Source organism: Neomonachus schauinslandi, chromosome 16 (assembly GCF_002201575.2).
Source record: "Neomonachus schauinslandi chromosome 16, ASM220157v2, whole genome shotgun sequence".
Taxonomy (NCBI): Eukaryota; Metazoa; Chordata; class Mammalia; order Carnivora; family Phocidae; genus Neomonachus; species Neomonachus schauinslandi.
The window spans coordinates 25720388-25733937 of record NC_058418.1 but is presented as its reverse complement, the minus strand read 5'-3'; the positions used below and the strand labels follow the sequence as shown (position 1 = coordinate 25733937).

The window sequence follows — 13550 nt, the reverse complement described above, 5'->3', positions numbered from 1 at the left end:
ACCAGCTTGCATTCCCACCAACAGTGTAGGAGGGTTCCCCTTTCTCCGCATCCCCGCCAACATCTGTCTTTTCCTGACTTGTTAATTTTAGTCATTCTGACTGGTGTGAGGTGGTATCTCATTGAGGTTTTGATTTGGATTTCCCTGATGCCGAGTGATGTTGAACACTTCTTCATGTGTCTGTTGGCCATTTGGATATCTTCTTTGGAAAAATGTCTGTTCATGTCTTCTGTCCATTTCTTGATTGAATCATTTGTTCTTTGGGTGTTGAGTTTCATAAGTTCTTTATAGATTTTGGATACTAGCCTTTTATCTGATACGTCATTTGCAAATATCTTCTCCCATTCTGTCGGTTGTCTTTTGGTTTTGTGGACTGTTTCTTTTGCTGTGCAAAAGCTTTTTATCTTGATGAAGTCCCAATAGTTCATTTTTGCCCTTGCTTCCCTTGCCTTTGGCGATGTTTCTAGGAAGAAGTTGCTGCGGCTGAGGTCGAAGAGGTTGCTGCCTGTGTTGTCCTTTAGGATTTTGACGGACTCCTGTCTCACATTTAGGTCTTCCAACCATTTTGAGTCTATTTTTGTGTGTGGTGTAAGGAAATGGTCCTGTTTCATTTTTCTGCATGTGGCTGTCCAATTTTCCCAGCACCATTTGTTGAAGAGACTGTCTTTTTTCCATTGGACATTCTTTCCTGCTTTGTCAAAGATGAGTTGACCATAGAATTGAGGGTCCATTTCTGGGCTCTCTATTCTGTTCCATTGATCTATGTGCCTGTTTTTGTGCCAGTACCATACTGTCTTGATGATGACAGCTTTGTAATAGAGCTGGAAGTCCGGAATTGTGATGCCGCCAGCTTTGCTTTTCTTTTTCAACATTTCTCTGGCTATTCGGGGTGGGAGTATTTTCTTTTAATAATATTGAAACAATTAAAAAATTAGGCCAGTGATTTAAAATCTCAGCTAAAGCCCCACAATTCTGACTTACACTGGAGAGGAACTGATCCCGTTGACATTGTGTGGTCTAGAGCGTATCTCTGCCGGCGTATCCTCTGAGCTCCTTATTCTACCAGCGGCTTTGACCTTGTTCCCAGCTTTAGTGTAAGGGGGTTGGTCCCCTACTCAGGCCACCTGCTGGTTGGGTACTTTGCTACAGATGATGGGGGAGGAGCTGCATATTGAAATAACCTGGGTTTTCCACCCATTGGGAATGGTCTCCTTGTCCTTCAAGATCTGCCCGGCGCTTACCTGTTTTTACAGCCATCTGACACCCCAGCCCCGTGTCTGGACCACCTTTCTCTGACAGTGCCAGGCAGGGTCTGCTCCTTCGGCTTCTGCCCAACCCAGCCCTCGAGGGTCTCACACACTTGTACATGTCAGCACTCACGAAGATCCCATTCTGGACAATTTCATCTTTTCCTTGGATGTTTTTCTAATCCTCGTTGGATGCCATCTTTCCAAATATTCGCTCTCCCTCCTTGGAGGGTGGGGGCCCTGTGCAAATCTCTTTTCTGCCCACCATGAAGCCCAGGTAGGCTGTCTGTTGGCCAGAGTCAACGAGCATCACCCTGTCAAACTGAAAGCCATCGCCAAAGTCATCCATCCATGGAAAGGTCGAGCAAGAAGCCCCCTTTGGCTGGGGAGGCTGCCATTCCAACCATCCATCTCTCAGTGAGCAGAGCAGGACTTTGTAATGGGGTCACCGGATGCCAGGCATCTGAGGCCATCTGAAACCTACAGAGGAGCTCCCTGCTGTTCCGTCTAGAAGGACATCCACATTATTCTGTTGTCTGTTTCCTCCTTTACTGAAGTTTCTGAGCCTTGTCAGCCACGTCTTTATAGAAAGGCTAGCACCGGGCTTGGGAGGGGTACTTGAATTTGGGGATGGAAACAGCAGGTCCCGATGAATAAGACAAAGAACACGGGAGAAGGAAGACCTCTGGTAAGAGCAGTAAATACCAAACGGCTTCACACTCTGTTCCTAGTGCCTCTGGGAGTTTAAACCCCCACACATTGAGCAGATGGCCACCGGGGATGGTGGGGAGGACCACCAGCAACTCCACACGCGGAGTGAAGGCTCGTAGGGGGATTTCCTGTTAAAAATAGGCCACAGACAATGCATTCTTTCTTTTTGGATAATATTCATGTTTTCTATTGTGAAACATATGGAAATATTGGAAGGGTGGTGCCAGTGTCCAAAGGCGTGGCATCAAAGCACCCAAATGTGGTGCCCATCCCAGGGCTCCTCCGCTGGTGAGGTTGCCCGGGAACCCAGTGGCTTCTGCCCTGGAACGGCCCTTCAGGACACAAAGACAGAGCCCAGTCCTGCCACGCCCCCACCCTCCCCTTGCCCACGCTCAGCCCAGGTGTCTGCAGCTCACGGTGGTGACCAGAGCCTGTCCCGCCGCCCCGGGCCCCCAGCCCCGCCTGCCAGGGCAGCTCACCGGCAGCTCAGCACCTCCTCCGGCTTCAGCATCCTCACCAGCTCCACCTTGGGCTCGGTGCCCTTCTCCATGAGACTCTTCAGCTTGCGCTCATGGGAGATCTCGGTCGTCCTGCTTATTACCCAGTCTCTCAGGAGGGTGGACTTCCGACCGCCGAAGACAGGCGATTCCTGCAACGCGGGGTCCAGGACGCTCTGGCGGCGGTAGGACAGGGGCCGCTGAGCGGACTCCAGCGCGATTGCGTCCTTGATGTCGAGGTCTGAAATTGGACAGTCGTCACCAGGGAGTTCGAGCTGGTGGAGGGGAGAGACAGGACGCGCAGGAAGCGGGGGAGGCCTGCAAGACAGCGTGGGCTTCAAACAAATACCTGTTCTGATGAGCTCTCTTCCACGCTCTTCGGGCTCTTCCCCGCATCGGTTTAATTCTCGCTCGTCTTTACCTCCCTCCTTTCTCGCTGTCTCCTCGGCTCCCTCCCTCCTGTCTTCGTCCCCTTCTCGCCATCTTCTCTTCAGTCCCTCCTCACCTAAAGGGAACCTCTGCCTGGAGGAGGTAGGGGAAGCTAGGGAAAGCTATCAAAGATCAACTCTGAGATGTTCGTTTTTCTTTTTTTTCCTTTGGTTTGTTCAGATGGGGTTTTTAAAGGAAAAACAATTTCTTGGATGAAAGGGGAGAAAAGTATTGCAGGCAGGAGGAACAGCATGTGCAGGTGCAAGGAACAGCATACACAGGCATAGGAATAGCTTGTACAGGTGTGAGGAACGGCATGTACAGGCAGGAGGCACAGCATGTGCAGGCAAGAGGAACAGCATGTACAGGCAGGAGGAACGTCATGTGTGGGTGTGAGGAACATCATATGCAGGCAAGATGAACAGCATGTGTAGGCAGGAAGAACAGCATGTGCAGGCAAGAGGAACAGCATGTACAGGCAAGAGGAACAGCATGCTCAGGCAGGAGGAACAGCATGTGCAGGCAGGAGGAACAGCATGTGTGGGTGTGAGGAACAGCATGTACAGACAGGAGGAATAGCATGTACAGACAGGAGGAATAACATGTGCAGCAGGAGCAGCAGCATGTGTGGGTGTGAGGAACAGCATGTGCAGACAGGAGGAACAGCATGTGCAGGCAGGAAGAACAGCATGTGCAGGCAAGAGGAACAGCATGTACAGGCAAGAGGAACAGCATGCTCAGGCAGGAGGAACAGCATGTGCAGGCAGGAGGAACAGCATGCACAAAGACGCAAATATATGAAATGAAATGGTGAGTGTCTGATGTTACCCAAATACGGAGTTTGTACTGAATTAAATACTGTGGGGGCTAGTGCTTGGAGAATTTAATTTTTTTCTTCTTGCCAAATTTACCACTAAGTATTTTATAGATTTTTACTGATGAGAATGGGATGTTTTCTTTCCATTTCCATTTCTGGAAATGGGACTAGTATAGAGAAAAGGCTATTGTGTTACAATGTATTTTTTTCCTGTTAGAATTTCTTGAGCTTTACAGATATGTAATCATATCAGGGGAAAAATGAAAATAACTTCCTTCTAACATTTAGAAAAATTATATACTCTTCTTGACATATTGCATTTGACAGACTTTCTAACACAATGTCAATAATGATGATAGCAGATGCCTCATTTTGTTCCTGATTTTAATTAAAATAATTAGCATTTCATCATTTAGAATGATACTTGCCACTATTTTTGGTATGTTTATAATATTAGGAGCTTAATTCTTAGTTTACATCAAGTTTTTATTAGTAATAATTGCTTGATTCTACTTTTTGATTTTCTGTCATTTACTGACATGCTCGTATGGCTTTTCCACTTTATTGATGGAATAAATTATGGTCTTAGATATTCTGATAGTGATAACCTAACCATTCCTGACCTGCTATAAGAAATCCTATTTGTCACTAAGTCCTACCCCTGAAAGTAATACTACACTGTATATGAACTAACTTGAATTTAAATAAAAGCTTTTTTTAAAAGATTATTTATTTATTTATTTGACAGAGACAGACACAGTGAGAGAGGGAACGCAAGCACGGGGAGTGGGAGAGGGAGAAGCAGGCTTCCTGCTGAGCAGGGAGCCTGATGCGGGGCTCAATCCCAGGACCCTGGGATCATGACCTGAGCTGAAGGCAGACACTTAATGACTGAGCCACACAAGCACCCCTTAAATAAAATTTTGAAAGAAAAAAAATTTTTTTAAATAAATAAACTTCATTCTCTCAAAAGAAGGAAAAAAAAAGAAATCCCCATTTGGTCATGGCATGTTACTAATTTCATACATTGATAAATTTTCATACATTTGGTATATTTGCTAAAATTTTTAATATATTTTTTACATCTGTATTACTTCTTTGCAAATATTTTAATATTGTGGCTCTGGTGGCTTGTTGGATTAATGCAGAAGAGTCTGTATTTTATATGGCCTGGAATAGTTGAGGTGATATTGAGATTATTCATTCTTGAAAAGGTAGATAGAATCTGGTGTGAAGTCTTTTGTCCTGGTGACTTGTTCAGTGGGAAAGTGTCAACCAGCTTTCAACTTTTACTTTAGAAATTGCTCTCTTCAACTTTATTATGTCAATTTTAATAATTTATTGTATGAGAGGAAATGATATATTTCTTCTAGGTTTTCAAATATATCAGAAAGAGGTGCATCTAGTGTTCTATTATAGCTCAGTTAACGTATTTCTCATCTTTGCTCATGTATTCTTTCTCATACCAAATCTTGTACACTTTTACTCTTCTTTTTTTGTTTAACATTTTATTTATTTATTTATTTATTTATTTATTTATTTAGAGCATGAGCAGGGGGAGGGGCAGAGAAGGAGGGAGAGGGAGAGAATCTCAGGCAGACTCTGCTGAGCGCAGAGCCTGATACGGGGCTTGATCTCACAATCCTGAGATCATGACCTGAGCTGAAATCAAGAGTCAAATGCTCAACCAACTGAGCCACCCAGGCACCTCTTTATTCTTCTTAACAATGGTCATGAGGAGTTCATACTATTCATCACTTGCATTTTCAAAAAGCTAGCTTTGGATTTAGGACTTACCCTTTTAACTAGTTTTTATCTTGGGTTTCATTAATCTCAGCTGGTATTTAATGTATGAAAGCTCTCTCTTTCATATTAATTATTTCTCCTATCTTATTATAAATAGTAAACTGCTCAATGTATTCATTTTTTTTGGTGTGTGTGTGTGTTATAAAGACAAGAATTATTAATTTTAGTTACTATAAATTTTCTTCTCAGGATAGATTTTGCGTTTGTTCCCATAAGTAAGAAACCAGGCTTATTTTCATGAGTTTTTTTTTCTCTGATATGGGTTATTTTAGGAGTATATTTCTTAATTTCTGACTGTTAAGTTGGGAATATCTTTTAATTTAAATTTTATTTCCAATTACTGCTTTAGGATAATGTAGGTTGCCCTAAAATTTTTACTTTTTGAAAGTTAATGTTTTCTTAATGGTGAATAGGCAGATGAGTTTTGTAGATATTCTTTGGCCACAGAAAAATGCATTCTCTATTCAAATATGAAGTTAAGTCTATTTGACTCTAAAAGAGGTATATTAAAATCTCCCACTTTAACTGTATTTTATTAGGTTCTTTTTGCAGCTCCCAATAATTATCTCTTTAGCTAATATATTTTTTGGTATGTGTAAGCTTATGATTTTTATTTATTCTCTTTAACATTTAAAAATATCCCTCTTTTACCCTACGTGTTTCTTTTAGCCTTAATTACATCTCATCTGTTTGCATTTCATCTCTTGGCTTATCCTTTTGTTTTCAATCTTCATATTAAACCTGATTTTAAGTGTATCTAGATTCTGACTTTTAAACCAATTATTTCCTAGTTTGTGCCTCTGTTCTCACCCAGAGCATTTTTTCCCTTTGTAAGTAAATTGTTCTTCCTGTAAGCCTGAAGGATTTCACCAGTAAAGTTCAGGAATTTTACTGGGATATGTCTGGGGGGAATGAGTCTAGATCCCCCACAGTTATATAAATGGAGGAACAGCTTCCTGGAAAGAGGCTGTGATTTGCCCAAGGTCTCATATGAATTAGGGGCTAAACTGGGACTCTGTATGCCCAGTTTGGTGCTCTGGATTGATAGCAGGTCCTTGGCCAGGGGGCCTTAGCCGCTCCTGTTTATGCGTAGTGGGAATTGGTGCTATGTTCCAGAAGAAACATGAGCTGCATATCCTCATCAGCACAAATGGGAAATCCCTTGTGGAAAGAACCATAGCCTTTTCTGAGATATCCGAGCACCCTCTGGGTCAAGGTAGGTCTCATGTAGGAAAGAATAGTAGTCATATAAATGGCAATGATAATTAAACATATGAACTAATATTTAATGAGTGACTTATGTGCCAGGCAGTGTTCAAGCAGCTTTCCAGGGAGAGAAGTGCTAGAGTCTTACAACCATATCATGCCCATTTAACAAATGAGAAAGTTGAGGATCAGAGAGATTAAGTCATGTGCCAAACATGCCAGGGCTAACTGGTGGTGGATCCAGGAAAATGTGAGCCTAGGTTGCTGGTCCCTTTTTCTGGGCACCCATCCTGGCTACCATCTGGGCAAAAATGACACCTATTCCTGAGTCTGTGACTGAAGAGGTAAGTTCGATTTCTAAAGGGCTGTGTTTGGGACTCCTGGGGCTTACTCTGTGCTCATGGAAACAGAGGGTAATCATTGCCCTCCAGACCTCTGCATTAGGGATGCACTCCTGCGCTGCATCTACAGAATGCCCTGGGCTTAGGTGCCCAGGGAGAGAAAGCCAAGTGAATGCCCCTTTTCTAGTCTAGCTGCTCAGACTTTGCCAAGATTTACTTTGGAAACGTGTTCCAATTGCTTTCCTAGGGTCTTTTGCTGGCCCAACGCTGGAGTGACCTTTTACAAATTCAAAACCAACTTGGTGGCCCTTGGAGGGGGGCCAGGGGAGTGATGAAAGAGGAGGGGGAAACAGAAAAGGCTGTTCTCAGGGAATTCAAGGGAGGAGAGGCCGTGGGGAGAGGGAAGTGGCCCATGGTACACAGCATCTGTGTGCAGCAGGCTGATGTCAGGGTGGTGGTCAGTGGCGGATGGACGTGGCATTTCAGCTGGTAAGAGGAGTGAATGGGAGCTTTTGTGAACATGGGGAGAGGGGACGAAGATGAAGCGTTCAGCTTTGAAAAGCACCGTGCTCCACATTGGGGATGTCATTGCTGTTTTCTATTAGCTTTGGGGTTCTGGAGCTGGAGACAGTTATCTGTCCCTCATGGGGGACATACCGTGTTTCACAGGTTTAGATCCTGTGACCGTCACAACACTACAGATGTGGACCAGTGGGATTTGTTGTGTCTGTACAGACCAAGTGGTCACATCAGTGGTGTGTCCGATGGTCATTCCTCACAGACTCTTGCTCACTGGGTCACACAGAAACATAGCGTCAAGAGTGCAAAGAGCTCACTCTGCTTCTAGGAAAACCAGGACACCGATGATTCAGGTACTGAGCGAGGCCGGGGAGGCCAGAACCAGAAGTCCTGGTCTAGAATACCCTTCCTTGATCCATGTGTATCTCTACATGGACTCCTGCCCAGCCCTCAACTGGCCCCATGCTCTTCCCAGGGGCTGCTTTGTCTTGAACTTGACTTCGAAACCAGATCCTGCCCACTCATGTTGGGCCTCTGGCTGGCCTGCACAGGAAGCTCCCCTTGCTGTGCTCAGACTCAGCCCTGACCCATTCCTGGGTGCCACACTTGGATGTCCAGGTGGTTCCTGGGTGCCTCTGAGCACCTGCTGCAACGGAGCACCTGCTGTCCCCCAGTGGCCATTTGTTGTATTACGTAAGGTAGGAAAAAAGGTCCCCTCTGTACAGGGTGGATTTTTGTCTTGGGGGTGGGGGGCAGGGGGACTGCAGAGAACCAAAGAATTGCTAAGTCAGTCTGCCCTGCTGGCATTTTCGTGCAGTTTTATGAAAAGGATTATTTAATCAGCTGGTATGTGAGTTTCTCTTAGGGAAGGAACTGCCTTTGTTTAGGAAAATACCTTGATAGACTTTGAGTGTGGACTAAGACAGTGAAACAAAGGAAAGTAAGTGATCCTTCCAGGTAACAAGCCAATAGGAATTGTGGGGTGAGGACAGCAGAGGATGGAGGAGAGGGGAGAGGAAAGAGAGGGGAAGAGGTGGGAGCTAGGCAGGCCCAGGACTAGAGTGAGACCAGCCAAATGCCCGGGGGGGGGGGGGGCGCAAAATTTAAGGAGGTGCTCACTCCCAGGCTCATGCAAGTGAAGAGTCAGTACTAGAGAGTGAGTGCCTCCTTAAATCTCAAGTTCTGGGTGCCTGGCTGGGCTCATTCTATCCAGTGCAGGGGTGAGCAAGATAGCTGGAGGGGACTCCCTGCAGGCAAATACATTCAAGGACCATCTCCTGGTGGCAGGGGACCAAGGATTTGGAAGAACCCTTAAGGGGGTTTTGTAATCAACTTCTGTTTTGTTTTCTGTATAATTCTGCCATGAAATTCTTTCCCTCCGTTTCCCCAAACCTTCAGTAAAGTCTGTTTACACACAAAGGCTTCATGTGAGAGGTTTGGGGGAAAATGAAGGAAACAGAGCTGTGCTCTGTGTCTGTGTGCAGTGGCAAGGAAAAGGGAGAAGGGAGCAACCACTGGAATCGAGATCTGCAGATGCTCAGGGGCTCAGCGGAACTTGGACTTCAGAGCCAGAATTGCGTCAGGAGTCACTTGGGAAAGATTTGGGAAAGGTGTAGGGCCTCCCATGGGGCATATGTCAATCTATCTATATATCTGTATCTGTATCCGTATCCGTATCCGTACCTGTATCCATATCCACATCCATATCTATATCTATAAACTTTTTATTTTGGAGTAAGTTTAGATTTGCAGAAGGGTTGCCAAGATGGTATCGAGAGCTCCCGGGCACTGCTCACTCAGTTTCCCCGAGTGTTAGCATCTTACACAAGCAGGGCACATTTGTCAAAACTCAGAAATTAACATTGGCACATAACAGTTTTTCTTTGATTTTGCCAGTTTTCCCACTGAAGTGTTGTTCTAGGATCCAGTCCAGGATCCTGCATGGCATTTAGAGCCAATCATATTTAAATCTGACAGGCAAGTGAGCACAGTTTGGTTTCAACGGCTTTGGTGTATTAAATGAGAAGGGGAAAAAGGACGTTTTGCTGGGCACAACGGGAGCAGTTTTGTGCAGGAGAACTGGCAGCCCCTACTCAAAAGCTTTTGCCCACTCCTCCTTTGGACTAATGGGAATCCCTTCCACCTTTCTTTGACCACACACCTCCTTTCCAAGAAACCAGGCATAATAAACGTAACTGTTTTTCCAACACCATGGCACAGCCCACCTGAGCATTTTAGCAATTTTTTTCCCCTAGAAAAAGCTATTTGCCACCATTTATTGAGCACCTAGTCTGTATCAGGCTACATGCTTTATATGCCTTGTCTCACTGAAACTCGACCGGGAGGCAAGTCATGCTATTGTCCCATTTTATAGATGTGAAAACTGAACCTGAGAGATGGAGTGGCTGACTCACCCCGGATTGCACAACTCTGAGTTCACCACAGAGTGGTGGAGCCAAGGTTCGAACCCCAGGCGCAGCCCTGGGAACTGGAGATCAGGCATAACTTAAGCCTACCTCTTCTCGGGTGCGAGCCACACCTGGCAGGTTTTGGGCTGGCAGGTTTAGGGCCAGCAGGTGTGGTACCTCGTGTGCTACACTGACGTAGTCACAGTACCTAATTAGACAGTTTGGAGCTGGCGAGGTTGCTGTCACCGACTTTAGGGGCTTTAGGAACCGGGGTGCACACCCTGCTGCATCCTGAGAAGAGAAGCCCCAGGTGTGGGCGGAGCCTAGACATGCACCTGCCGGCCATCCGGGTCACAGCCAGACGTGCACAGCTGCCGGGGCTGAGGACAGCTTCCCGTCCCTCTGAGGAGCGGCGATTATGGAGGACGGTCTGGCACCCCAGGACCAAGATGCTCCCCTTACCGGATTTCCTGGGCCCATCCTTGTAGTTGCTGGGAACGATGCTGAGGCGTTTTCCCTTTGGGTCCAGGGCGTTCTTGGCGCTTTGCTCTGAGGGCTTCTGAGAGGCACGGGAGAGAAGTTAAACCACGAGGAACTGGTCTTGGCACGGCCTCCTCCGCCCCCAAAATGAGTTGATTTCAAGGGTTTGCTGAAAGGCAGGCAAAGGGCCCAAAGGAGAGGCCGCTCTGGGCCCTGGGGCGGGTGAGGGGAGCAACGATGGTGGCTGGTGGCTGCTCAGCCGCTCCTCACTTTTGGTCCCAGCTATTTCAGAGCGACGCCACAAGGCGTCAGGGAAGCCGCAGCCCTCAGGGGGCAGGGAGGCCCGGGGGTTCTCATCTCTCAGCCTGCATCCCTGAACGGTGGCGGTGGGGGGCGGTGAGAGGAGGAAGACCGGCACCTGGGAAGTGCCAGGGTCCCCTGGGCCGGCCAGCGTGTGGGGTGGGGGCTGGTGATTCCTTTGGGTGTTAGTGTGGGGCAGGAGTGGATTTTAGAGCCTTAAATTAAAAAAATGTAGCCAGGCACTGCGCAGGAGTAGAGGGGGTACCCCTCCTCAAGGCGGGGAGCCTGCCTTACCTGGTTGGCAAACGCCACCTGTCGGTTCCCTCTCTGCTGTTTCAGGAGGTTTTGGTCTTTCTTTCCTTCCTTCCCATTTGTTTTAGGGGTCATTATTCCCTTGGGTTTCTGCTTGAAACGACAGAGAGGATTGCCCTGTGACTGCCTGGTGGGCAGAAGCCACCCGCTGCCCCTACAGAGGGGCGGCGCCTTGGCAAGCAGGCTGCCCCCTCCCCACCTCCAGATTTGGCCCCCACTCTGGCACTTCTGTCCCCCCCCACAATTGTCCTTCTGCCTCCAGACACACCCAGGTGTAATGTCACACTGCTCCCAGAACAACCTTCTAAACGTCAAGTCTGACCGTCCCTCCCAACTTCAGAACCCACCACAAGCTCCCTGTTACCATCTACACAAGGGCCCCTCTCCCCAGCTGGTAGGAATTCCTTCTGGCCCCCAAGTGGCCTGGGTAGCTGTGACTCCCAGGCCAGGGCCTCTAGTCTGAAACCACAGGAAGGCTGCCCTTTCTTGGAGTCCAGACAGGACACTCCCTCTGTCCCCAGAGCTCTCTCCTCTCCCAAGCTGTCCCCATCCTGTCTGTCGTCACAGTTCATCCTGACTTTCTCTTTCTTTGGGTGCTCCCTGTGGCATATATGGACTTTCTTGTGCACCGGCCTGGCCCTCCAGGCAGGCAGGAAGGATGCATTCATTAGGGAGCTCCAGGGTCCAGTGAGGAGGGGCGCACAGAGGGGCCCCCAGGCCACTTGAACAGGCGTGGGGGTGCCGAAGAAAGCTGAATCGACTGGGTCTCCACTTGCAGTGTGCCGCTTGTGGTTGTGGGGACATGGTGGCTGGGACTGGTCTCCAGGTCAGATGCCTGGTGGGGACCCTGCTCGACTGCTTGCTGGCTGAGCAACCGGGGCTTGGTTTCCTCCTCTGAAGATGGAGGGAAGAGTAGGACCTGTCTCCTAGGGTTATTTTGAGAAATTAATGAACCCCTGTGCAGATGCCAGGAGAAGGGAGAGGAGGCCACAGACAGCCCCCCTCCAACCGTCTACACCAAAGGGCGCCCCCCCCCCCCCCACCGGTGCTGTCTGAGACCTGCCATGGAATCACAGGAGCCTCTTTCAAAATCCAGGTGCCTCTGGGAAGGATAATGATGCTTGAAGATTTCATTGTATTTTCCATTTTTTAAAAGATTTTTAAATTTTATTTATTTGAGAGAGAGAGAGCGCGCAAGACCGCAAGAGCAGGGGGGAGGGAGAAGCAGACTCCCCGCTGAGTAGGAAACCCAATGCAGGGCTCCATCCCAGGGCCCTGGGATCATGACCTGAGCCCGAGGCAGAAATTTAACTGACGGAGCCACCCACGTGCCCCTTCATTGTATTTTCAATTTAAATTTGTTCCTTTCCTGAGTCCAAAATTATTTCCAGTAAAAGCCACATTAAAGGTAAAGCTGTGAAAACATTATTAGAATATGATCTTCATGAGAAGAGGTGCATGTTATCATAGAAGTGAATCTAGATTTCTGTGATTGATATTAAGTTCTGAGCGACCCGGCAGTTGAAATGGGGGGCAGGCAGTAGCCTTTCCATAAATCATTAGTACCTGGATGTAAAATATGTTTATCAGATGTGTTTTAGTATGTTTGTTGGAACTGGCACTCCAGATCTTTCTGAATATAAATGATAAGTAAGCATATACCCAGATGGGAGCTTTTTGGAAAGGCAGGGGGCACCGCAGTGGTCAGAGCAGAGAAAGTGGAGGTGACTATGGGGAGTTGACCTGACAAAGCCCCTGAGCTTGAGAACAGGATAAATCTGACTTGGAGCCCTAGCTTGGCCCTTCATTAATTCTGTGCGCTCAAGGACATGACTTCTCTGCCCCTTACTCAGCTTCCTTATTACCTCCTGTGAGCTGGGGGGTAAGAATGGTGCCTCCCCAATAGACTCCAAATGGTTGAAAGACCTCAGTGTGAGACAGGAGTCCATCAAAATCCTAAAGGAGAACACAGGCAGCAACCTCTTCGACCTCAGCTGCAGCAACTTCTTCCTAGAAACATTGCCAAAGGCAAGGGAAGCAAAGGCAAAAATGAACTATTGGGACTTCATCAAGATAAAAAGCTTTTGCACAGCAAAAGAAACAGTCCACAAAACCAAAAGACAACTGACAGAATGGGAGAAGATATTTGCAAATGACATATCAGATAAAGGGCTAGTATCCAAAATCTATAAAGAACTTGTCAAACTCAACACCCAAAGAACAAATTATCCAATCGAGAAATGGGCAGAAGACATGAACAGACATTTTTCCAAAGAAGACATCCAAATGGCCAACAGACACATGAAAAAGTGCTCAACATGGCTCGGCATCATGGAAATCCAAATCAAAACCTCAATGAGATACCACCTCACACCAGTCAGGATGGCTAAAATTAACAAGTCAGGAAAGGACAGATGTTGGCAGGGATGTGGAGAAAGGGGAACCCTCCTACACTGTTGGTGGGAATGCAAGCTGGT

General features: G+C 47.1%; 1 protein-coding gene across 1 annotated transcript in view; it reads right to left on the bottom strand.

Annotated features, from left to right (window-relative positions):
• C16H16orf78 (chromosome 16 C16orf78 homolog) overlaps window positions 1-13550 on the bottom strand; it is an 18160-nt gene that overhangs the window by 2321 nt on the left and 2289 nt on the right. Inside the window, exons 2-4 of the mRNA XM_044922054.1 lie at window positions 11056-11163; window positions 10444-10540; window positions 2438-2696 (exon numbers count right to left, since the gene is read on the bottom strand). Coding sequence (XP_044777989.1) covers window positions 2438-2696; window positions 10444-10540; window positions 11056-11163 — 464 coding nt within the window. The remainder of the gene's footprint in view (window positions 1-2437; window positions 2697-10443; window positions 10541-11055; window positions 11164-13550) is intronic.